Source organism: Aspergillus luchuensis, chromosome 4, assembly GCF_016861625.1.
Source record: "Aspergillus luchuensis IFO 4308 DNA, chromosome 4, nearly complete sequence".
Taxonomy (NCBI): Eukaryota; Fungi; Ascomycota; class Eurotiomycetes; order Eurotiales; family Aspergillaceae; genus Aspergillus; species Aspergillus luchuensis.
Window position 1 is genome coordinate 1,117,985 of NC_054852.1, and position 22,342 is coordinate 1,140,326.

At 49.0% G+C, this 22,342-nt stretch overlaps 10 protein-coding genes across 10 annotated transcripts; 5 read left to right on the forward strand and 5 right to left on the reverse strand.

Annotated features, from left to right (window-relative positions):
- Window positions 1-600: 600 nt before the first annotated feature.
- On the reverse strand, window positions 601-1,989 carry AKAW2_40410A (uncharacterized protein; the record flags this gene model as incomplete). The annotated part of the gene is made up of 2 exons (XM_041688735.1): window positions 601-648; window positions 706-1,989. The coding sequence occupies 2 exons, from the start codon at window positions 1,987-1,989 to the stop codon at window positions 601-603; spliced, it is 1,332 nt and encodes a 443-aa protein (XP_041542490.1).
- A 1,511-nt stretch (window positions 1,990-3,500) lies between these two features.
- On the reverse strand, window positions 3,501-3,818 carry AKAW2_40411A (uncharacterized protein; the record flags this gene model as incomplete). Its single annotated transcript, XM_041688736.1, has 1 exon — window positions 3,501-3,818. One exon carries the CDS (start codon window positions 3,816-3,818, stop codon window positions 3,501-3,503), a length of 318 nt encoding a protein of 105 aa, XP_041542491.1.
- A 25-nt stretch (window positions 3,819-3,843) lies between these two features.
- Window positions 3,844-4,965, reverse strand: AKAW2_40412A (uncharacterized protein; the record flags this gene model as incomplete). Its single annotated transcript, XM_041688737.1, has 2 exons — window positions 3,844-4,520; window positions 4,566-4,965. 2 exons carry the CDS (start codon window positions 4,963-4,965, stop codon window positions 3,844-3,846), a joined length of 1,077 nt encoding a protein of 358 aa, XP_041542492.1.
- Window positions 4,966-5,492: 527 nt separating this feature from the next.
- AKAW2_40413S (NmrA/HSCARG family protein) lies at window positions 5,493-6,401 on the forward strand (the record flags this gene model as incomplete). The annotated part of the gene is made up of 1 exon (XM_041688738.1): window positions 5,493-6,401. The coding sequence occupies one exon, from the start codon at window positions 5,493-5,495 to the stop codon at window positions 6,399-6,401; it is 909 nt and encodes a 302-aa protein (XP_041542493.1).
- A 284-nt stretch (window positions 6,402-6,685) lies between these two features.
- Window positions 6,686-8,638, reverse strand: AKAW2_40414A (putative acyl-CoA dehydrogenase; the record flags this gene model as incomplete). The annotated part of the gene is made up of 1 exon (XM_041688739.1): window positions 6,686-8,638. The coding sequence occupies one exon, from the start codon at window positions 8,636-8,638 to the stop codon at window positions 6,686-6,688; it is 1,953 nt and encodes a 650-aa protein (XP_041542494.1).
- A 1,089-nt stretch (window positions 8,639-9,727) lies between these two features.
- AKAW2_40415S (metallophosphatase domain-containing protein) lies at window positions 9,728-10,681 on the forward strand (the record flags this gene model as incomplete). The annotated part of the gene is made up of 1 exon (XM_041688740.1): window positions 9,728-10,681. The coding sequence occupies one exon, from the start codon at window positions 9,728-9,730 to the stop codon at window positions 10,679-10,681; it is 954 nt and encodes a 317-aa protein (XP_041542495.1).
- Window positions 10,682-10,983: 302 nt separating this feature from the next.
- Window positions 10,984-13,114, reverse strand: AKAW2_40416A (uncharacterized protein; the record flags this gene model as incomplete). The annotated part of the gene is made up of 6 exons (XM_041688741.1): window positions 10,984-12,037; window positions 12,089-12,182; window positions 12,238-12,282; window positions 12,333-12,416; window positions 12,467-12,583; window positions 12,643-13,114. The coding sequence occupies 6 exons, from the start codon at window positions 13,112-13,114 to the stop codon at window positions 10,984-10,986; spliced, it is 1,866 nt and encodes a 621-aa protein (XP_041542496.1).
- A 2,771-nt stretch (window positions 13,115-15,885) lies between these two features.
- On the forward strand, window positions 15,886-17,289 carry ALP1 (S8 family peptidase; the record flags this gene model as incomplete). Its single annotated transcript, XM_041688742.1, has 4 exons — window positions 15,886-16,209; window positions 16,261-16,705; window positions 16,753-16,841; window positions 16,897-17,289. 4 exons carry the CDS (start codon window positions 15,886-15,888, stop codon window positions 17,287-17,289), a joined length of 1,251 nt encoding a protein of 416 aa, XP_041542497.1.
- A 650-nt stretch (window positions 17,290-17,939) lies between these two features.
- On the forward strand, window positions 17,940-19,671 carry AKAW2_40418S (putative MFS multidrug transporter; the record flags this gene model as incomplete). Its single annotated transcript, XM_041688743.1, has 5 exons — window positions 17,940-18,145; window positions 18,192-18,213; window positions 18,262-18,335; window positions 18,383-18,712; window positions 18,768-19,671. 5 exons carry the CDS (start codon window positions 17,940-17,942, stop codon window positions 19,669-19,671), a joined length of 1,536 nt encoding a protein of 511 aa, XP_041542498.1.
- A 1,250-nt stretch (window positions 19,672-20,921) lies between these two features.
- Window positions 20,922-21,158, forward strand: AKAW2_40419S (uncharacterized protein; the record flags this gene model as incomplete). Its single annotated transcript, XM_041688744.1, has 1 exon — window positions 20,922-21,158. The coding sequence occupies one exon, from the start codon at window positions 20,922-20,924 to the stop codon at window positions 21,156-21,158; it is 237 nt and encodes a 78-aa protein (XP_041542499.1).
- Between the last annotated feature and the right edge of the window lie 1,184 nt (window positions 21,159-22,342).

Sequence of the window (22,342 nt, forward strand, 5' to 3'; positions counted from 1 at the left end):
TTCGATATTCTTTTTGGTTGTGTCTATCCCGTCGCATTTCCCTACTAAGCCAGCTGGATGCCTCATCGCTAAGGCTGCACATTGCATATAACTGTGTCCGGTTGTGCACAAGCAAGTTCTCCTTAATATTAGCATTGTTGTTATGCTATTTTGTTTTTTACTCCAAGCAAGCCGGAATTTGAAAAGAGACGATACCTGTTAGACATCACCCGTAGAAAATGTACGTTCCGCCAAATAGTCAAGGATTCCGTTTCCCGCGGGCAGGATAACCTGTCAGTCCAAAACGGCCGACAGTTATCCTCATAGTACTCACAATTATACACTGTGAATCTGATAGACGAAGCATTTATGCTATGTGTACGGCTTTGGTTTATTCAGGGATCAAAGTACATAACTACTACTAAATATATTGCTCGAAAGAACAATGATAGCGGTTATGTATATCAGTATATTCCCACATTGCCTTTTCTCAACCTTCTATTCTATTTTTACTAGTAATTGACAATATATGTACCCGGCTGGCTTGATTCGATAGCATCACAAGTCCGTCCCTCAAAATACATTGCACCCATATTTGATCATATCATAACTCTTAACCTCTTAACACGTAAAAGGTTTACTTATCTCCCCCGACCGAAACTCAGTAACCTATAATAACCCACGTTAGCCTTTGATCTTCCTAGTATCCATATAGAAACCACCTACCAGCTCGGCAATACTCGAGTAAGTACCGCAACCGAAAACAATCATACCGACAATAAAGACCACCAAATTACACATCGCAGGCCGTAGATTGTGTTTCTCATACCACGCCCCATCCCTCAAAAGCACAAACCACATCACGGGAGGAATGTAAAACGACAGACCGGATACAAAAAGTGCCGAGATGATGGACAGTAGCTCCGAGAAAATCGGTATAGCCTCGGCAATGACCCAGGCGAGAACAGTAACAAGGGAAATGAGACCCAACCAAGTCATCCAGCCCTTTCGGGTGTTGATAAAGCGAGCGGCCGAGTCATGGTAGAATTTGCCGTGAATGTATCTGCAGACGACCGTCACGTTGATAGAGCCGGAGATGAAGATGACTGGAAGAGCTATGCCGAAAACCACTCTTGAAATGACTGGTCCGGCTGATAGTAGGGCAGGAGATTGCACGCCCTGGCCCACAAAAGCGTAGATAAGCGACCCTGTCAATGTGTAGATGACGATTTGGATGCCTCCTAGCCACCATAGGGTTTTGATGTAATCCTCCGGAGTATGCATGTCTTCCATGAAGGAAGGCAGGCAGCCAGCGAAAGAATAAGCGAAGACAATATTGTTCGTGGCCACAATCGCTTGCGAGAAAGTGATCCCAGCTATGGGCCACGCAGACCACGGGATATGATCAGTGGAGAAGGTGCCGGTGGAAGTGGAGCTTTGGATGCCAGTGGCAATTACCGTGACTCCGATGGCCAAGATAATCGAAGCGAAATCAATATAACCAAGAATTGCGATTTCCGCAAAGGATGGAGGAATGGCGAGGATCATCAGAATGGCAGCGGAGACAATACTGAAGACCACCGAACACACGCTGCTTTCAGTGATAGTCTGGAACGCAATTGCGCCGGTCAAGCAGTGAGAGCCAATGACAAAGACCAGTAGGGCGACGAAGCTGCAAACGAAGATCTTGCCTCCCACATTTCCCAAAAGAAGATGGCCAACATCCGCGTAGTGCCCAACTTCGGGGTACTTTAATTTCACTTGTCCAATGTTATAGCCCGCATACATCGCTACCAGTCCGATACCGATTGTGAGAATGACACCCGCAACCATGCCCAGCGTAGCGAAGGCAGAAGGCAGGCCCAAGCTCCCGAGGGCTATTGCCTCCACTATGGAAATAACCGTGAGGCGCTTCCATCCTAGCCGGCGAAATCTGGCATTGCCCTCTAAAATGTATTGGGTCTCGGGATCGGACAGATCCGGAGTCTTCGGAAGGCCTTCGCTGGCCATGAAGACGCGAGTAATCGATTGGCGATGGGGGTAATGTATGAACTGAGTATGAATTAAGTAGGGCCCCTCTGAGTTCTTGAGATGTTCAAAAATGTTCCAGAGAAGGACCGGGGGGATGGGGGGTAGAGATAATCAGATGATCAGATAAGATGGAAGGAACTGATTGCTTCCGAGGGAATTTCCCGGCCGCGCAACCCCACCCTCTCTGCAAAACCTTTCCAACACTAAGACATCACTAATCCACTTCGGAGGACCAGCCGCTTACCCCTCACGGATTCCCCAGTTAGAGATTTGTCTTTTTATCCTGCATCTGGTGCGATTGACTCGTCAATCCCAAGCATTTCTAAGGTATTTAATTCCCAAAAGCACGAGCGAAACATGGCTATTTAGAATCTTATCTTTCACGAGGCGAAGATGGGGAACATATTATCCGAGGCGCAAGATGCATTCATGGCGAGAATACGATAATAGTAGAAACTAAGGGCGGGTCGCCGATATTAAACACCTCCGTTCGGACCAATTGAGAATCTATGGAGGATGATAGGGATCCTGCCAAGTCATTAACCAGTGTTAACCCACTCTTCCGATATTATAGACGATTATTCAACGAAGGCTTCACAAGAAGATTCGGTAAAAGCCTGCCAGAATCTTTGCTCTACTCAAACTGTCAGTGTCATTATTCTTTGGTGGAACAGGCCTGCACTTTCTTTCTAGCAAAATAGTGATCTTGCGTCAAGATTGCATGATGTCCTAATGTTCTGCCAACCAAGGTTGCATGAGATTGCTATGCGTTCGTTGTAAACTCAATTTGACCTTCGGGAAATCAGGATGAAAACTGAGACACACAAATTCTTCGTTATGAAAGATCAAATGTACACAACTCCATATTATTAGCTCGAAACTGGTTGAATCACAGAAAATAGTAGTCTACATGACTAATTAGAAATCATGTCACATGTAACCTGTACTTCTCTTCTCCGCTTATATCTCCTATCTTTTAGTGCTATCTCCCCTCCAGTCCCCGCAAATAATAATAACCAAAAGGAAAATTCAGAAGATCAAGAGAGGTCTGAGCTGGCGGTATGAGGTCCCGTAATATCGAGCCGAGTCAAGATGTCATCAAAGTGCCATAGAAAATGATTCAATGAATGGCGCAAATACTTCCTCTTGTGGTGTCTGATGGGATGGCAGTTGTTTGTTCCCGTCTGTGCTCTCATCCATTAAATTGGGCAATGAGCCGGCCGCGTATTCGAAGAACACCACGGGGTCTCTGGTGTTTGGCCACGCAGGGTCAAACTCGAAAATGGAGAGTCTCACCCCTCGGAGACGCTTCAGGCGACAGAACTCGAGGAGACCCCCATCCCAAAAAGTGTCTCGTACCGCCTGTACAGGAAAATGAAGATAAATCTGGATACAGATGGCAGCGAGATTGGGAAAACCGAGACTAATTAACGAGGAAGTCTCATTCCATTCAGCGAGATGTGTATCCATTCCTTGCTGGGGCGGAACACTTATTTTGAGATATTGTATCGATTGAACTTGCCAGCGATGCAAGCAAAATGGAAATTTGGAGAAAGTTCCAACTTGCTGGGTGAAAAAATAGTGCGCATATAGGGTATATGTCGGGCTTCATAGTAGATCTGACGGCAGGTGCGAAGGAAAGAAAGGTTCATAGAATTATTCGCAAGGTCCTGCGGCAGAGGATAGTCTTGAGACGCGATTTGAGGTGCGGTACCAGTGTACTGGTCAGATTGGAGGATCTTCTGTTGTGTTGTCACACACTCTGGGTGGTTGCAGGTTGCGGGTATGATTGATGGATAGTGCCGCATGGATTTCGCTGTCTTGAATGGAATCTTATAAAATAGCTCCTCGGGAATAAAACCAAGCCTTCGCTTGATCAATTCCTAAAAGCGTACTGAGGAGCATCCGTCCAAAAACATCCACATCAGACGGTCGCGCGCATTCAAGCACATGGCCAAAATCTGCATTGCAGACCACAAAATGCTGATGCTCGTTCCATGCAACTGCAAAGTCGAATGAAGTCTGCGCATTCCACAGGGGTGCGGATAGGTACCATGAGTGGTTGAGACCGAGACGGCCGTCGCAGCTAAGGTTGTTCTCGCCCGTCACGAACCGGTATACTTGCACCAGATAAAACGTGAAAAGGGCGGTGCGACGCGCAGATTCCTGGTATACCCATTCTTTCCAGGACTGCATGACGGCATCCATGGGCGCGGTAAGAGCAGTATCAGGCTCTGCGGCTGGGAAGTATATATAATTCAGAAGGTTGAAAGCTGATGTTTCCAGCATGGGGATAAAAGGCTCGGCGGACAGTCGGGCATGGATATCCCCGTCGAACAGGCGCATTATCTGATACAGTATCAGTGATTGAGTGTGTGCAAGTGCTTCGAGAGGCGTGCTCGGTGGCGGAGAAGCACGCAAATCGTCAATGCGGGTTTTGAAGGATGAGAGGATAACAGGAGCATTGATATCATTTCGAGCCATGTAGAGGGCGCAGCAGGCGAGAGCGTCTGCAATATTTAGCACAAAGCCGAGATGTAAAGCAATAAATGTACCTTGCATTGACCTGGGCATGCCGTCCTTGTACAATTGGCGATGACACCAGGGTGTCTGGCTTTCGAGGACCATCATTTTGGGTGCTTGTTTCAGCACATCCATGCCGAACTGTAGGCGTTCCGTGATTATTGTCGATATGGGCAGCGAAGACCTTGTCTTGATCACAGTAGTACTTGGATTGTCATGTGTTAGCGACATCATAGGAGGTTGCAGAGGTGGGATTTGGGCCAGTAGATTGGCGACTTCGGTTTCGGGGCTCGGAAGCTCGAGGGGACATGATAACTGCTCTACATCTCGGAAGTGCGTGTTGATATCGGTCCCACACGGGGCTTCGGCAAAGGTGGGAAACAAAGGGTCTTCCAGGAGGTTTACTGCAAGCGATGCTGTCTCCATGTCCATGCTTTGTGGTTGTCTACCAGGATAGACACAGATCTGATTGCGGCGGGCACATCGGAAGCAAGCTGGCCAGGCAAGATCACAGCGTCGCTTGGCTACCTTGCAGGCCTCGCAGGATTTTCGCCGCGGTGGGGCGTTGGTACGCTCTGCTGCTGAGTTCATGGGTCCCAATTGATCGAATAATTGCGAGGCTGCAATGATTTTCGAGACCTGTGTGGACAGTGAAAAGCCCAACGTAAGATGGCTGCGGAGCAAACAATCAGTGGGGCGGCGGAGTTCCACCCGCTACTTTAGCTCAACCAATCATACTTGGCCCAGGAAGTGGAACGCCGCGGTGGACTTTGTATACTACTAATACTCTCCCTGTGCAATATTTCAATGCTCGCCTGTATAAATAGCTAAGATGTCTTCCTCCTTTCAAAGTACTCATCAAAATCATCCTACTCTTACAGTTCATTCATATACCGTTTTTGCTGCCAACCTCTCCAATCACTTTCAGAACAAACTTCATCACCAAACCACCACTCAACATGTCCGTCTTCGTCTGTGGCGCAACCGGCACCCAAGGCGGTGCCATAGCAAAGTACCTCCATGAAAAGGGCATCAAAGTACACACTGTCACCCGCACCCCGCTCTCCACAAAGTCACAGCACCTGCGCGCCCTGGGTGCTGAAGTGATTGCGGGTGACTACAACAACGAAGCATCCCTCCGAGCCAGTCTCGCCAATTGCACTGGTCTCTTCCTGAACATGGTCCCCGACTTCCAAAACCCCGACATCGAAGTTATCCGCGGCCGGCGACTCCTCACTCTCGCCAAAGAAGCTGGCGTCAAGCATGTTGTCTACAGCAGCGCCTTCGCCGTCAACGAACCCCACAAGATCCGCACCTTCACTCCAACTGGCTTCGTCGGGAAGATGCTGCTACCTAAGAAGGCGCTTGAAAATGAGATTCGGACAATGGGTTTCGAGCGATGGACTATTCTGCGTCCTGGAAGCTTTATGACAAACTTTCTAGCGCCGATGGTGTATATGTATTCTGGGTTAGTGGATAAGGGATGTTGGGTTACTGCGTGGACGACGGAGACGAAGATCCCGCTGGTCGATCCGATGGATATTGGGAAATTTGGAGCAATGGCGCTGACTGATGAGAAGTTTCATGGCAAGGAGATTGGAATTGCGGGGGAGTTGTTGACCGTTGAGGAGATAGTGAAGGAGCTCGTGAATGCCACAGGGCGGGATCTCAAGGCTGCTTACTTAACTGAGGAGGAGATTGAAGCCCAGGCTGCTGTTAACCCGCTCATTGAAGCGCAGTTGGCGATGCGAGACATGGCACAGTTTGCGGATTTGGAGGCGACAGAGGAGTGGGATCTCGACCTGGGGACATTCGAGCGGTTTCTGAAGAGAGAGAACGAGAAGGTTGTGAAGACGTTTTCTATTTAGATGTTGCTTTGGCTTCATGTACCTAATAAATATCTTCCGACTTGGTTGCAACGTGATAATATCATTCTTACCAACCTTTGCACCTCCCATTAATTGTAAAGGCTCTGCTGATTGAGGCGTAAGTCTGTAGTCAATCTGTAGCCAATCTCCATAGTTATCACATGATCAATGTGAGAGATATGTTCACGAGTGTCTCGACTTCCAACAATGTAGTATTATGAAATGAAGTCCACAGTAATGCGCCATTCCCAAACAATCAGACACATGTATCATTTCTGACCCTTTCAAAGCTTCCCATGTACGGCACGGGACACATTATCTCCCAAAAATATCATTTTGTCCTTCCGTGACTCAACATCCCACTGAGATGGTGGCTTTATACCAGAGTCCGCAAATGACTGAACATATCTTGATGCCACGATCACAGCTACCTCATTTTCATCAGTGCAAGCATCATACATCAGTAAACAAGAGCAGACGATGGCCTGCAGATGACCAATTATCTCCCTTCCACGCCATAGCAGCTCCGCCTTGTCAGCCCTATTTGCAATTTGAACGAGACTTTCTAGTCTTCTCGTGACGAATGCACACTCATCCGGGAACAATCGTTGACAGTGTTGCAGTATATCGTGCACCCACTGCCCGAAGACGCTCTCGATGACTTTACCGTCACCGAGCCGTCGGTCCATAATGACTCTCGCCACATCCTCAGCCATCACACTAACCGTACCCTCCCAGATCGGATTGACCAGCGTGTCTCGGAAGATTCTGGCTACGTTGAGAATCCCACCATCCTCGTTGTTTTCGCAGTAGCCGACCCCTCCTAATCCTTCCATGCATTCTCGGAGTCCCTGGACAGAACCCACGCTGGTCAGGGCCTTTAGAGCCGGCGTGATGAGCCGAAGCAAAGTTGCAGCTTGCTTCTTATCACGCGGGATTACGGCAGCAGCTTTTGTATTACGAACCATTAGGTCCCAATCCTGCTCAACGGTTCCCTGCAGGGCAATGCCGAAGAAAACCCAGTGCATGGCCGCCGCGTATTTCACTGTCTCAGCCGCCATCCAGCGCACGTGCTGCGGGACGTCCTCAAGAAGTGAGCCTTGGACCTTGCGAACCCGCGTATATGCCCGGCAAATGGCCAGTCCGCGTCCCCATCCTGCCGTCGAACCGGCCGCTGTATAGAGGCGGGTAATATTGAGGATGGTCGCAACCTCTTTTACACCTCTGCCTTCTTCCCCGATCAGCCAGCCCCGCACACCCTTGAGCTCCAACTCCGCTGTGGGCAGTTGCTTGGTGCCAACTTTGTTCTTCAGCCGTTGCATCCGAATGCCATTCAACTCAATCCCGCTCGAAGATGAGGCCGATCGGCCAGCACGCCGCCGCACTGGTGCATAGAACAAACTGAGTCCTTTGGTTGTCTGCGCCAGCATGACCGTCATTTCCGAGTCGGTCGCACTGCTGAACCACTTAAACCCATCAATACGCCATGGTCCAAGCGGCATGCCGTGCGCATCGTGATGGGAGGCTTCTTGAAGCAGTTCCTCGCGACTCAGTCGACGTGCGATCGTCTCGGTTCCTCGCACGTCGCTGCCACCCTTTCGTTCAGTCATCCACTGTCCACTTGTCCATGCGATTTTGGGATCTCGCGAGATGAGGCGGCGGTATGCCTCACGAAATACCTCGCTACGACCAGGCTGGTCCCCGTCCGGCTCGCCGAGATGAGCTGCAAGCAGCTTTGCTGCCCCGTCCGTCATAGACGCAGGACACCCTGTCATCGCAGCGCTACTAGACCAAACATGGTTCAGGGCAAATTGATGCACGCGGCGGTTCCAGGTTGTGTTGTCCGTCTCATATGCGACGCTCACGAGGCCTTCTTCTTGACCAATTTCCTTGAGAGCCTTCCAACCAGTTGATGTCCATAGCGGATCAACTCTATTTTCCTCGCCAAATGTGGTGAGCGGACGGAGAGCAGGCGGGTTAGTCTCTGCATCAACACTGTGCTGAAGTATTCTAGGCTCAAGAGCACGGCGAGAGAGGTTGTGGATGGAGTGGCCCACGTTGCCGCAGTTGTGGGGAAGGTATAGCTCCAGGATCCGGCCTAAAACTACATCGTCGGATGAAGAGTGGTTTCCTCGGGCGCTTGCAGTAGTAAAGCTATAGCACGGGGGAATAGTGGGAAGGGGTTGAAAGAACCCTTCTGTGGATGATGAGGGCTTGCTGGGAGTGCGTGCTGCCATGTTGTTGTGTCTCGATCTCTGATTCTCAGGAAAGGCAAACAGCTTGGTGGAAGACAAGAGCTGATATGAGGGATGTCTCCTCGGAATGCATGTCAGCAGGTCCCCACATCACTCGGCTCCTGAATTGCAGAGACCGAGGTATCTACGGATACGCAGGTTGGTAGCAGCCACTGGGCGAAAACAGGTTTGATCATAATATCTTCATAGCTGAGTTTATCATCACTTGTGAATGCAAGGTGAACAAGATATCATAATATAACCAATGTTGAAGACAGCGAGGAACTGAGGATAAATCTGGAGCTACATAGGGAGGAAGACTGCAGGGGATTGGACTATGCAATCACGCTCTGTGCCAAAGAAGTGAGAGACGAGACTGGATGGACGGCGACCGGGTGGCACATGCGTCACGTGCTATTTACCCCGCATAGTGCAGTCCACGTGATTTACCTAGAACCTTGTGAGAAACTACAGGAGACTTTGGACTGGTACTATGGAGGAATTCTCGAACGGTTTGGTGATATAAACGGGACTTTGGGGTTATACAAACTGCCGACTTTGTCGCAGCCTTAGGCAGCCATATAGAGGTAAGTACCTCAGGCATATTTGATGCCTTGGGCCACTGATCTAGGATAGCTTTCCATGATTACTAGAAGAGTATGCCCCTACCGATCATAGCTATCATGGGGAGGATTGACTATGGGTAGTCGCACTATCTGGCTAGTATTTTGCAATCTTCTCTTTCTAGTATCTCGCCCTAGACTCTTGCGCCATCCCACTCAGCTTTGTACATCACGAGTAAACTAATCGTCCCCTTACATTCCCTTTATTCATGGAGAACTTCTTGCTTTGGTGTTAGTTTCCCATTTATTAGATACTCTTGGGTTGACTGAGTTAGAGACTCGGAAGTTCTCAGACGTAATGATGTTGTAGGGCTGAACCAGCCGTCTTGTATAGAGTCACGGCATAATTGTAGCGTCACGGTATTTCTTAGGAACTTCCCTAGATACTCCTTTCCTATAAGTCCCATAATTTTACTGCCTCACACCCATTATTTTCATTCTACCAACACCCTTAATTCCCACAGCAACTATGTCCCCCACTTCCATCAGAACCCGCTTCCTCATCCTCTCCGACACCCACGGGGCAGAGCTACCCGATGCATGCTTCGAGCACTCGGCAGACGTCGTGATACACTGCGGTGACCTCACAAACTCCTCCTACATAACCGAATTCCAAGCAACCATCAAACAGCTCCAGCGTCTCAAAGCGCCAATCAAGCTCGTTATCGCCGGAAACCACGACTTCACCCTAGACACACCAACCTTCGAACAAAAGATCCGCGAAGCTGGTCTCGAAAACGACTCCTCCGTCAAGAAAGTATACGGAGACTATGAAGAAGTCAGAACTCTCTTCGAAAATGAACAAGACAACGGCATTATCTTCCTAGACGAAGGTACACACTTATCAACACTACCAAACGGAGCATTACTCAACATCTATGCCAGTCCATACACTCCCTCCCTCGGGGACTGGGGGTTTCAGTACCATCCTGAAAGGGGACATGACTTTCAGATTGAGGAGGATGTTGATATCGTGATTACGCACGGTCCTCCCAGGGGAATTATGGATTATACTGACAACAGGAGAGCTGGGTGTCCAGATTTATTCAAGGCTATTGCGAGATCTAGACCCCAAATGCACTGTTTTGGACACATTCATGAAGGATGGGGTGCGATGATTGCACAATGGAGGGATAGGACTTTGATTGGTAACGAACCTTCCCACTTTACGGCTATCGACTATGGGCAGTCGAGTGTTGTCACTAAGCTGTCCAGACTTGATCCTGAGACATCACCAGCTGTTGTAGAAACGAGTCACTGTACGGACGATGCCATTCCATTGAAAACGGACCATCAGACACTTTTCATAAATGCAGCCTTTGAGGCTAGCAATACGGCAGGTGACGGCCTCGAAATGCACCCAGTCTGGCAAGTTGATCTGGAGCTTCCGTGTGCAAAAATAGTCAGATCAGCAGCACATTGATCGTGAAGACGGTATAAATCTCGAATTATCGTGAGCATTTACAAGGGTTGGTTTCCAGTGACTTTCCCCCGGGAGGTGCCCCCTAGACTATTACCTAAATGACCCCAATATATCCATTCATGTCTTATAAAAAGAGTGGTTTTCCTTTCACACCATAACAAAGCAAGAGGCAGGGAGGAGATGATGATAAAGCATTAGAACATCTGCGCATGCGCATCAAAATATTATTGCTCCCATAACCTATACTTTCCACAAACCTCTCATGGCAGGCATACATTAGCATTAAATTCCCGTAAGTAAAACTATACTCCAGCCTCCGCTCGCATCTGTGCACTATTGATGAATTCGCACCGGTCAAACAGCCTTTCCCATAAGACTGCCTTCTCTGCTTCTGTAGATCCTCCCGCATCCGCATCTATGCTGACTCTGGTCGCCCTCGATCCCACAGGGCCCCCGAAAACCTGAATCGACAGCTGATCAGGCGTATCCTTGGAAAGTCCCTGTTCACTGATCCCCGAGAATGCAGCAGGCCATGTGTCACTAGGACTCGCATCATGCGCAAACCCAATCACCTGTCTGCTCACCTCCCGTGCTAACTCCATTTGTTCCGGGGAGTTATTAGCCCCACCCTCCAGGTTAGCATTGTTCATGACATAGGGAATATCACTGAGATGAGCAACGCGCCACATCGGTACGCCCATCATTTCGAATACTGGCGCGTATCTGGTCGCATTATGCTCGTAGAGCCATATTTTAGATGTGGTGGTCCATCCTCTCTGAGCGTACTGCCATGCAAAATCAAGCACTGGACAGGTGAACCAGATATCGCGATTCATTTGCGCGGCGCGGTAGTACTGGGGTGATATAGGGCCGTCGTAGCTTTCGCGGACCATATGCGCGAAGTCTGTGACCGGATATGAATCTAGAAGTCTTTCTTTTGTGGAAGGGGAGAGCTTCGACAACCATAGTCCGAAGCTAGCAAGCACTTCATCGTCGGTGGAGGTTGTTTGTGGGGCATACCAGGCTCCATCGTTGGCCACCCACGAAGCAATTATAGGGATATCTTTGACGAACTTGCCGGCACGTAGGAGCTCAGAGGGTCGGGCGGGGAGAACGTCGCCATCAATGGTCGGATAGAAGAACCCTTCTCCAAATGGGGGGCGAGCTGCACGTGACGCCGTAACGGAGATATTTGTGAGAGTTTCGAAGGGGATTCGTCGAAGACATTCTAGTGTCTCAAAGGACTCGGCGTCGTTAGTAGTGATGCAACCCACCTCACGCGCGATGTTTGCGGTGTTCTCGGATACCAGAGTCGGGTCACTGTTGAAGTTGAGACCCGGGGCGCCAGACATCATGCTTTATATGTTAGATAACTGGAAGAAAGTAAATGAACATCAATGAACTTACATGGCTCGCTGGAACGGGACACCTTTGGTGCCGTTGAAAGACGTCAAGTGCAGGCCGATGTCGCTGGCCCCGACGCTCTGCCCGATGGCAGTTACTATAGATGCATTAGCTGCCCGTGCCTGTTTTGGTACATGATTCAGTCATTGTACCTCTGCTGGGGTCACCCCCAAATGCTTCGATGTTGTTTCGAACCCCTGCTCATTGAGTCAGCAAGCATGCCGTAGTGCGTAAAATGTCTACATACATTCCAATGCAGCGCGCTGATCACGCAGTCCGACATTTGTCTGCTTCTTCTCAATCATGGCCCTACTAGTCGCAAATCCAAAGACTTGGGGCGATTAGCAACATCTACGTGAGCGCACAGTGTATATGTCCTACATCCTAATCGGTAGTTTGTCCCGACATATATCAACGGCTTCCCTGCCGCCACGGCGCCCTGAAGCAGCCCTTCCGGGTTGTAAAGGATGTCAGAAGCAGAACCCAGAGCATGGCCACCTACGCATTCTCAGCATCAGTCTCAATTTAGAAAATCAGGAGAGTATGAATATAGTTACCTCCATGCAACCACACCACAACAGGAAGTCTATCCTGTTCTTTGACACCGGTCGGGCGAGCAACCCTCAAGCTTAGACAATTCTCGCTGATATTTGACACTCTACTCGTGAAAGGCAGGATATCTCCTGTGCCCTGGGGGCACCACGCTCCAGGCTGGGATGCATCGATCACGGACCCTTTCGACGAGCGGACTGGAACAGGAGGAGCGAAACGTCGGAGACCAGTTGGCTCCTCCGCATAGAAGATGTTTTGGAAATGTTCTACACCATTTGACAGACTGCCAATATATTCGATGCCATGATGAGTGTCATAAACTCTTGGTGGTGATACGGGTGTTTTCGGAAAGACGAGTCCGTAGTAACCAGTGAGATTTTCAACAAGAACATCAGTAAATGGTGAGAGGTATATGGCGAAAAGTGCCATGGCCACCGTGAGTGCGCCTATGACGAAGCCACTTTTCAGAGTGGCCATGACTAGCTTGGTGAGGAATTGACACTGCGTCACTTAGGCCACGATGGAACTTAACGAAGTGATTGGACAAGGTATCTTGCCTCTTCGTTGAGGTGTTGCATAAGCGGGAGAGATGACGTGGGAGCTGGCGGAAGTACCCTTAAGTCTGGCGGCTTGTGGCTGCTCCCGGCCTAACAGGGATGGTCATCCTGCTGGGGCGCTATATGATAGACTCAACATCGTCCTAGGTAATTGGTAATAACACAATACCAGCAAGCATTCGTAGTTCCTGGTACTAATACAGTGGGAGAAGTTGTAGTTATTGAGTACTATATAGTACGGTAGCGGATGGCGCGCATACTATCCGACACTACAAATATATATCTGCAAAGACCAGGTCACGCTACGTTTCATCTTCAAGGCATCAGGCAGTATAGGATCAAAGGGTAGGTAGATGAAAGAACAAGGTAAAACCATATACGAGTAAGCACAAGAGAAGTTCAGGATCGAAAGATAGGGAAGATCTGGCGATCAATGCTTGGGGCTCTTTCGGGAATCTGATTGTTTGCGATAATCGGATTGGGACTTCGCCCCGATTGCCCTGTCACGGCGGTGAAGGCTTATTGTGGCAGAGACCGACCGCCCATTTGACAAAAAATGTTGGTTTTCGGATAAATATGTACTCCGGAGCTGTTTGTTGTCAGCATTCACTATACCCTCTCCAAATTAGATGTGAATGGGCAAATTTGATAGAGACATCCTGGGGCTTGAAGAATTCTATGAAATTTTTGAGTTTAAAAGTGTAGGACCCTCCTGGCTTTATTCCGGCAGCTATACAATGAGACGTAATTTTCTACTCACCTATTAATCGTCGTTGCTTTGGTCCAGTCTAATTTGAGATACATTCAATGTCTTCCTCGAGTGCCAAGTAACAAACGCTTGCAGTGAGAGCGTGGAAGCACAAAATAAACGCATAGCCCTTGGGTTAACGGCGCTTCAAATTCCTGGAGGAGGCAGAATTGTCAATGGCGACTGTACTGGAAGCAAACATGCTCTATCCGATCCTTGCTGTTCAGTACAGCATCCTCCCCTTGTGCTTTACCTCGACATATCTAGTCTCAGACTTGATTAGATCTGCGATCTGTTCGCTAGTGCAGATAAACACTCACATACATGGGAAATTATAGCTTACCGCTAACGAGTTCTCCTCTTTTCAAGAGGATGATATGGATGATAGCAACGCAACATCACGGGATCTGTGAAACGAGACCCCAGCCAAGGAACACGCTTGCAACGTCAACCTCCCATCACATTCCCTTGTTCTACCCAACACGCTCCTGTGTCAAACAAAGCAAATCCAGAGACTCTCCCAGCAACGGCCTATCCAGCCATCTCTGAGTGCAACAGTCATTTAGAAAGCTATATGCAGTCTGTCAGACAGCCCCTATCCCGCCGTCACCGGACACGCCAAGGTAGCTTGACTGGAGAATGACTTGCAGGAGAGAAGCCGGTAAGTGATCGTGACAGTCTGTGCTGCACACCACGGAGAGACATTATCAATGATCATTCGGAGCCTGACGGTCGACCCCGTGATGTTGGACGGATTCCAAATGTCGCAAATGCAGGGGAGGTGCGTCTCACGTCTCTACAACCATGGGCCCCAGTCCTTTGGGCCCCCCATAGTGGACAGCATGACATCGCTTGGCCCTGCATATACCTCGCTTGTTATCCGGCCCTCAACCGGGCGGCGCTGATATAGATTCCCCGGGCCGGGTGTGGTCTACGACGGATTGTGATTATCTCCTAACCCGCTGGTATCTGAATAATCTCATCAGCCAGAATATTGACACTTGGAAATTTTGGTATGAGTGTATCAGAAAGCCTTATAGGCATGTGCTACTCATATGGCGCCTTAGTGGAACCAATACCGTCTGGGGCCTTATGAGTGGCAGAAAGCATTTGTTGCAAAGCCTTCGGATATAAGTCCCTTTCGACGATGTCAAGAACTCTTGGACCACTAATATAGCTGCATGCACAGGTTAACCAGAGGTTATTTTTGTGTCCAAACGCCGTGTAACACTGGGTAACAATACACTCCTTTCAGTCACCTACATATCCCCGCCTCCTACAGTAGGGTTGTGAATATCCCTCAAATTCCTTTTATTCGCTGGGGCAGGATCTACCTGATATAGAAGCTGCACAACCCCAGATGCTATCGCGTGAAGATGCCAAGTATTGATGGGCTACGTTGGCTGGCGAATAGTCTGTTCACCATCCCCCGCCTGTACAAGGCTCTTTGAGTGACCTCTATTTCCATGAAGACTTCTTGCAGTGTAGAGCCGCTGTTTTGAACCTGGAAATTGTTCTTCCTACTATGTATTGTGTCATAAGAATTAGTACATTGAATCTATCTCCCAGCAAGCAAAACAGCCCATAGAGAAGCTAAGGGACAGCTGGTCAAGCTGCCCCCAAAACGGAATGTGTCCGTAATCTCATCCCTGCATGCTATCTGTATTCTGTGCATGCATGATGCCTTCACGGAGCATAACCCAGTAGCCCGAATATGCAATGTGACCATCTGACTGAGTTTTAAATATACTGACCAAGTCCTTCTGACCAGGTCCCCACTTGATGGCAATCAACAAAAGGTGAATGTGACTGAAACCGTGGCCTAGACAACAGGACTTAGACTTTGTTGTGAGACTATAAAGGATCTATCCATTGCACTACTAAACTTAAGCATTCAAGTCCAACATTGACAATTCTCCTCTTTCGGCAGCAACTCGCTCAACATGGCTTTCCTCAAACGCATTTTCCCGCTGCTCGCCCTGCTTTTGCCTGCAGTATTCAGTGCCACAGAGCAGGTCCCTCACCCGACCATCCAGACCATCCCGGGAAAGTACATCGTTACTTTCAAGGCCGGCATTGACAACGCGAAAATTGAGTCCCATTCCGCATGGGTAACGGAGCTCCACAGACGCAGCATAGAAGGCCGCAGTACACCCGACGATGACCTTCCCGCCGGCATCGAAAGAACATACAAAATTGCCAATTTTGCTGGGTACGCGGGGTCTTTTGATGAGAAGACTATCGAGGAGATCCGCAAACATGACCATGTATGAGGCTAACTGTCCGAGGCCGTGAAGCCCAAACTAATTGGCGTACAGGTGGCTTACGTGGAACAAGATCAGGTATGGTATCTCGATACGCTAGTCACAGAAAGACGAGCTCCTTGGGGACTAGGTAGTATCTCGCATCGGGGTGCGTCTAGCACCGATTACATCTATGATGACAGCGCTGGCGAGGGTACCTATGCCTATGTAGTGGATACCGGCATCTTGGCTACACATAATGAGTTTGGTGGCCGTGCTAGCCTGGCATACAATGCTGCAGGGGGCGAACATGTTGATGGTGTTGGACATGGCACACATGTAGCAGGGACCATTGGCGGCAAAACATACGGTGTTTCGAAAAACACTCACCTACTATCCGTGAAGGTGTTTGTGGGTGAATCAAGCTCGACATCAGTCATTCTGGATGGCTTCAACTGGGCAGCCAATGATATTGTTAGCAAGAATAGGACCAGCAAGGCAGCTATCAATATGAGTCTTGGTAATGTCGCCCTCCCTGGTAGCTGAAAGTTACTAACCATGAGGTAGGTGGGGGCTACTCCTATGCTTTCAACAATGCAGTTGAGAATGCTTTTGACGAGGGTGTACTCTCTTGTGTTGCCGCTGGAAATGAGAATGTACGCTCTGCTAGACTGTCCAACATTCGGAGGAAGTTTCACTGATGTCTTGCAGAGAGATGCAGCACGGACTAGCCCGGCTTCTGCACCCGACGCTGTCACTGTTGCCGCTATTAGCAGAAGCAATGCCCGTGCGTCATTTTCAAACTATGGGTCCGTAGTTGACATCTTTGCTCCGGGAGAGCAAGTCCTTTCTGCGTGGATCGGTTCCAACTCGGCTACCAACACCATCTCCGGTACGTCCATGGCCACGCCTCATGTGACAGGTTTGGTCATTTATTTGATGGGCTTGCGGAACCTGGCTACCCCTGCGGCCGCAACGGCTGAGCTCAAGAGACTGGCTACGCGGAATGTTGTCACCAATGTTGCCGGTAGCCCCAATCTACTGGCCTACAATGGAAACAGCGGCGTGTTAAATGGGGGTGATAATGATGGTGATGAGGACTAGGCGCGTGATACGAGCAGACATGGTCCAAAATAGTGGGTCAGGAAGTAGACTAGTTTTATATGCGAAATAAAGTGTGTCTGGAAATGCCTAGCTCAATCTTGTAGTATCCGCAGTTCGAATTCTGCCGCACCGCGAAGAGGTTGTGCATGAGTTTTTACCCAGCCGACCTCCCGATGCTGGAACAAGCTCATCGATTGGATATGTGAAAGTTTGGCACATGCGAAAAGCCGCTGCCCTTTACCTCCCGACGTGGTACCGGACCGAAGGCAGACACAGACCACGGAGTGCTATACCGCACAGACGACTTGTGCTTCCAACTAAGAAAAGCAATGTCACAGACCGTTGCAGCATCGTGAGTATGATAGGCTTCTACCCATTGATCATCACTGGCGACATCCCGACTGAATCTAGATCAAGGACATCAACCGCTTCCCCGGACAGATCAGGCCCAACCCCATAATGAGCCGGTGACTGTGTAACCCAGTCACAATTCGTTTGTTATTAGTCTCCTTTCTTTGCTAGATAATGTGTACTACTCTAGAGCTTGTGCCCCTGGGAGCTAACATTGAAGACAGGCTTTTGTATATAGCTGCATCCCAAGTCCGGCTGTATAGGGATCAGTATGCTATTGGTCTTTCCAAATTCTCACAATGAAAACCGTCTCCCGGGTTATCACGGCCCCTGTGGAGAGCGAAAAGGAAACGCTTCTGGCACTGCTGCCCCAGTATGGCCTTAAGCTTGCCCCGGACGGAATCCATATACAGTGGGCTTTGGGAAATTGTCGACACCCGCGAAACTGGAGCTTGCGACGCAAGGTCTATGATACTACGCTGATTATTTTCCTGGAATTCTTCACGTATGAAGCCCGCTAGTTTTGATTACACCGAGGCTAATTATTCCAGAACTGCTATCAGCACTGCCGGCGTGGGTAATCAAACTGTTATAAATGATGTACATTTGCTGAACATATAGTCAACTGCGGCCAACCATGCTGTGCACGACTTCAATATTTCAAGAACTCTGTCAATTCTTCTCTTCGTTTCCATGTTAGTACTCACCTACTTCCTCTAGCACAACCAGGCTGACTTCTCAGATATCTTATCGGCCAAGCCATTGGGGGTGTCGTATTCCCCCCCTACTCTGAAGTATTTGGTCGCAAAAAGCTCTATGTGGCAAGCTCAGCTCTCTACGGCCTATCATGCATCTTGATAGCATCCGTGCCATCTTTGATAGGAGTAGCGATTGGCCGATGTCTCTGTGGCTTTCTGTCCGCCATTCCCACGACTGTTGTAGTGGGTAGTATTGAAGACACCTTCAACTCTCGCGAGCGAGTCTGGGTCATCTGCATCTGGACCATGTTCGCCAACCTGGGACTCGTTGTAGGTCCCATTCTCAGTACCTTTGTTGTGGCCTACACCCACTGGTGCACACCCAAATTTCCCCAGTATATGCCAATGATGTGACTAACACCCCATCAGGCGATGGATATTCTACATCGCGGCCATGGTAACTGGAATCCTGACCCTGCTACTACTCACTTTGAATGAATCGCGCCCCTCTCTCCTCCTCGCCCGTGAAGTCGCTACTCTCCGCAGAGTCACCAAAATCGACACGCTGGAAGGCCTCAACCCCGACAAAGCTCCTGACATGCGCAGCTTCGTCCGCATCGCGCTCTTCCGCCCTATCCGGCTCCTCTTCACCGAACTTATCGTCTTCACCGTCTCCATTATCAGCGCCGTCGCTATCGCCCTAGTCTACCTCTTCACCGAAGCCCTACCGCCCATCTACGAATCCTTCGGCTTCACCTCAAAGCAAGCCTGCCTCCCCTTCATCGCCATTGGCTTAGGCCTCACCCTCGGCCTCCTCACCCGCTGCCTCGACCTCCGCATCATTGCCCACCACCGAGCTCAGGGCCGACCACTCCTCCCAGAAGACAAACTGACAGGATTCTGGATCGGTGCACCAATTCTCGCTGCGGCATTGTGGCTTTTCGCTTGGACTATCCCGCCAGCTGTCACGAATCTCCCTTGGCTTGTGTCGGTCGCAGCTCTTGTGCTGGCTGGGTATAGTCTCAACGAGATGGACTACGTGCTGGGCGGGTATCTGACGGATAGTTATCTCAGCTATGCGGCGAGTGGACTGGCGGCATTGAGTCTGGTGAGGGCGTTATTGTCTGCTGCGTTACCACTGATCTCGGAGCCTATGTTGGATCGGCTCGGGGCCAATTTTAGTGTTTCGGTGTTGGCGGCGGTTGCGACAGTGTTTTGTATTGTGCCGCCGTTGTTTTCGAGGTACGGGAGGGGTATTAGAGCTAGAAGTGCGTTTGCAAGGTTTAGTTTGACTGTGTATCGTGAATATAGTGTTGATGAGGAGGGATATTAGAGTAACAGGAGTGTGCGATATGAGTAAATTTTGATGGAGTTGGGGGTGGGGGGCAAAAGTTGTGCTTGATTGATAAAGATTGACAATCTTACGCTTTCATTAGGGTTGCTATTCGCTATTTACTATTTGTAAGTAGATTATGCTGGGATACATATCTGTCTGTCACCTGGCTGTACATATCTGATAAAGTGTTTTTAGTCTAGCGAGTAGTGCGTCGACAGCTCATATATTCAGTTAGGGCTAAGTTCACAAGGTACATATAGTATCGGAAATGAAACGACGAAATGCACGGATAGCTGAAAGGAGCAAGACAATCGTGGCAATATTCCCAGATTAACTGTCAGTCAGAGAAACTTCGTTATCCTGTGTGTCTTCCAGAGAGGACAGTTGTCATTCCAGTATCTACTTCACTGTAGTAATAAGATCAATGGAAAAGGGGTCCTTTAGATCCACCGTCCAAGGTACCCCGGGTACACAACTAACCCATCTAGGAATTAAGATATCCGAATCTAAACTCGGCTTCAATCCCGGCGTTAGCTGTTCATCCTTCCGTCTATTCTTATCCAGATGCCAGAACTGTGACACGGATCTCACCAATCAGAAACTGAAAGTTAGTCTGGTCTAACCTCCATCTCGGATCCTCTCAGTCAGGCGCCGCAAATCAAGACTTTCCTTATTTAGACTTGGCAATACTAAGCACTAACATGCTCGTAACGCTAAACCCTTTTCTGATCCAGATTAGACAACATGATTGGCCAGCTCGCTAATGACATCATAGGGCTAGAGGCTAGACTGTATCGGGAGTAGTTGGACGTTCTGGCCCCGAAGGAATGTTTGGAGATACTTTAGTAGAGACTGTGATGTTTGATGTGGTATTGATATAAATACTACTGGGTTAGGGGGGAGATGATGAACGCGGGAAAAAAAAGTGTTCAAAGTTCAGTCCTTCTTTTTCTACGATTCTATCGCTCTTTATATTCAGAATTGCGTTCTGTCGCTCTTTATATCACATAATACTCTCTTTTTGCGCATTTGCCTCTCATAATAACTACCAGCGTGCTTTCATTCTTATTTTTCAATTGAGAGAATCCACTCACTAGTCGACGCACTCAGCCCAACTTACAACCAAAGTAAGATAGACCAAGCCTATATTCTCTCATGGTCTAACTGTTTCCCGCTGCAGCACCGCCACCAAACTCCTTTACTGTACCGAAGAATCACGCAACAAAAACCAAAATCAACTATCGATCATGGCATATATTGGCGACGCGGCGGTCATCTTCTTTGTCATTCTCGGCTGTGTAATGCTGACTCTGTCCGGCTACTCCACGCACTACCTCATGACCAATGGGTTTTACGGTTTAGAGCGGGACTTTGATCCCACCGCGGAGCAGAGAGTGTATATGCGGCAGCTGAGACTGAGAGATCTGCATTGGATGGCAAGGGATAATAGGGTTAAAACCGAGGACAGTCAGTCGGCTGTTTGAGGGATACCATCTATATCATCATCGGAGTTATGGGAGAATGGGCTGTGATTTGGAGCATGGGATGGCGTTTAGGGTCGTTATTGAAACCATGTGTGTGATAGAATCCCTTCAGATTCTCCATTATCTATACCTGGTTTGTTTCGTTGTACATGTGTCCGTTTAAACTATATTACTTAGAGGTTCTAAAGCATACAAGGTGATAAAGATAATGATTTCCTCTTACGTATTAGCGAGCAGTCCCAACCATCAAACTGCCGATACGTCAGCCCCAATACCCACAAAAGCTCATCACGAAGCAGCTCCGGGGCCATATAACGCACATTATGCGTCACGGCTTTCCCCTGCGCGTAGACAAACCGACTCTGACTCGACAATCCAAGATGAGCCCTCTGAATTTCCTCATCAACTCTTTCAATAGTCTCTAGCCGCGCAGGAAGATTTGCCCTCACCTCCTCAGAATTATACCGATTTACAATACCAAACCCCTAAACTTTATGGAAATCCACCGATAGAATTCCAAACACCACGCTCAATCGTTCATCACCCAGCGCCTGAAACCCCAGCGGCAATCCAGCATTAACCCCTTCCATACTATTTGCTACAAACCCCTCCTCCATACGAAACATATTCTCATGCCTTTTCTCATCCTCTTTAATCCTCTCATACTTCTCTGCTGAGAATACACGATTTATATCTAACCTTACAACTACAACAATCACCACCCCACCCAACAAATTAAACCATCCCCGCTGTGACGGATTAGGCTGTCTCCAAGAATCAACTATCACCCTCCCCGCTGTGACGGATTAGGCTGTCTCCAAGAATCAACTATCACCATCCCCGCCAATTTCGACTTGGTATGCATGCGAAACTCCCGGATCAAGACACCGCCATATGACTGCTCAACTAGTACATAGGGTGGCTTGATCCCTGCTACCTCCAGTATTCGGGACAGTTCATACATGCGGTTCTAGGTTGTAGTTTCACGCGGAGACACATCGCTTAGGCCGTACCCTGCGCGGTCCTAGGTATATACACGGGCGTGTTCGGCGATGAGGCGTTGCACTACGACCCGTTCGCTGTGGCTGCTGCCCAGACCGGCTTCGATTATTATGACCGGCTGGAGAGTGTCGTTGATTGTTTGTTATGCGGGCGGTACATTCGAACACCAGTTATCGTGATGT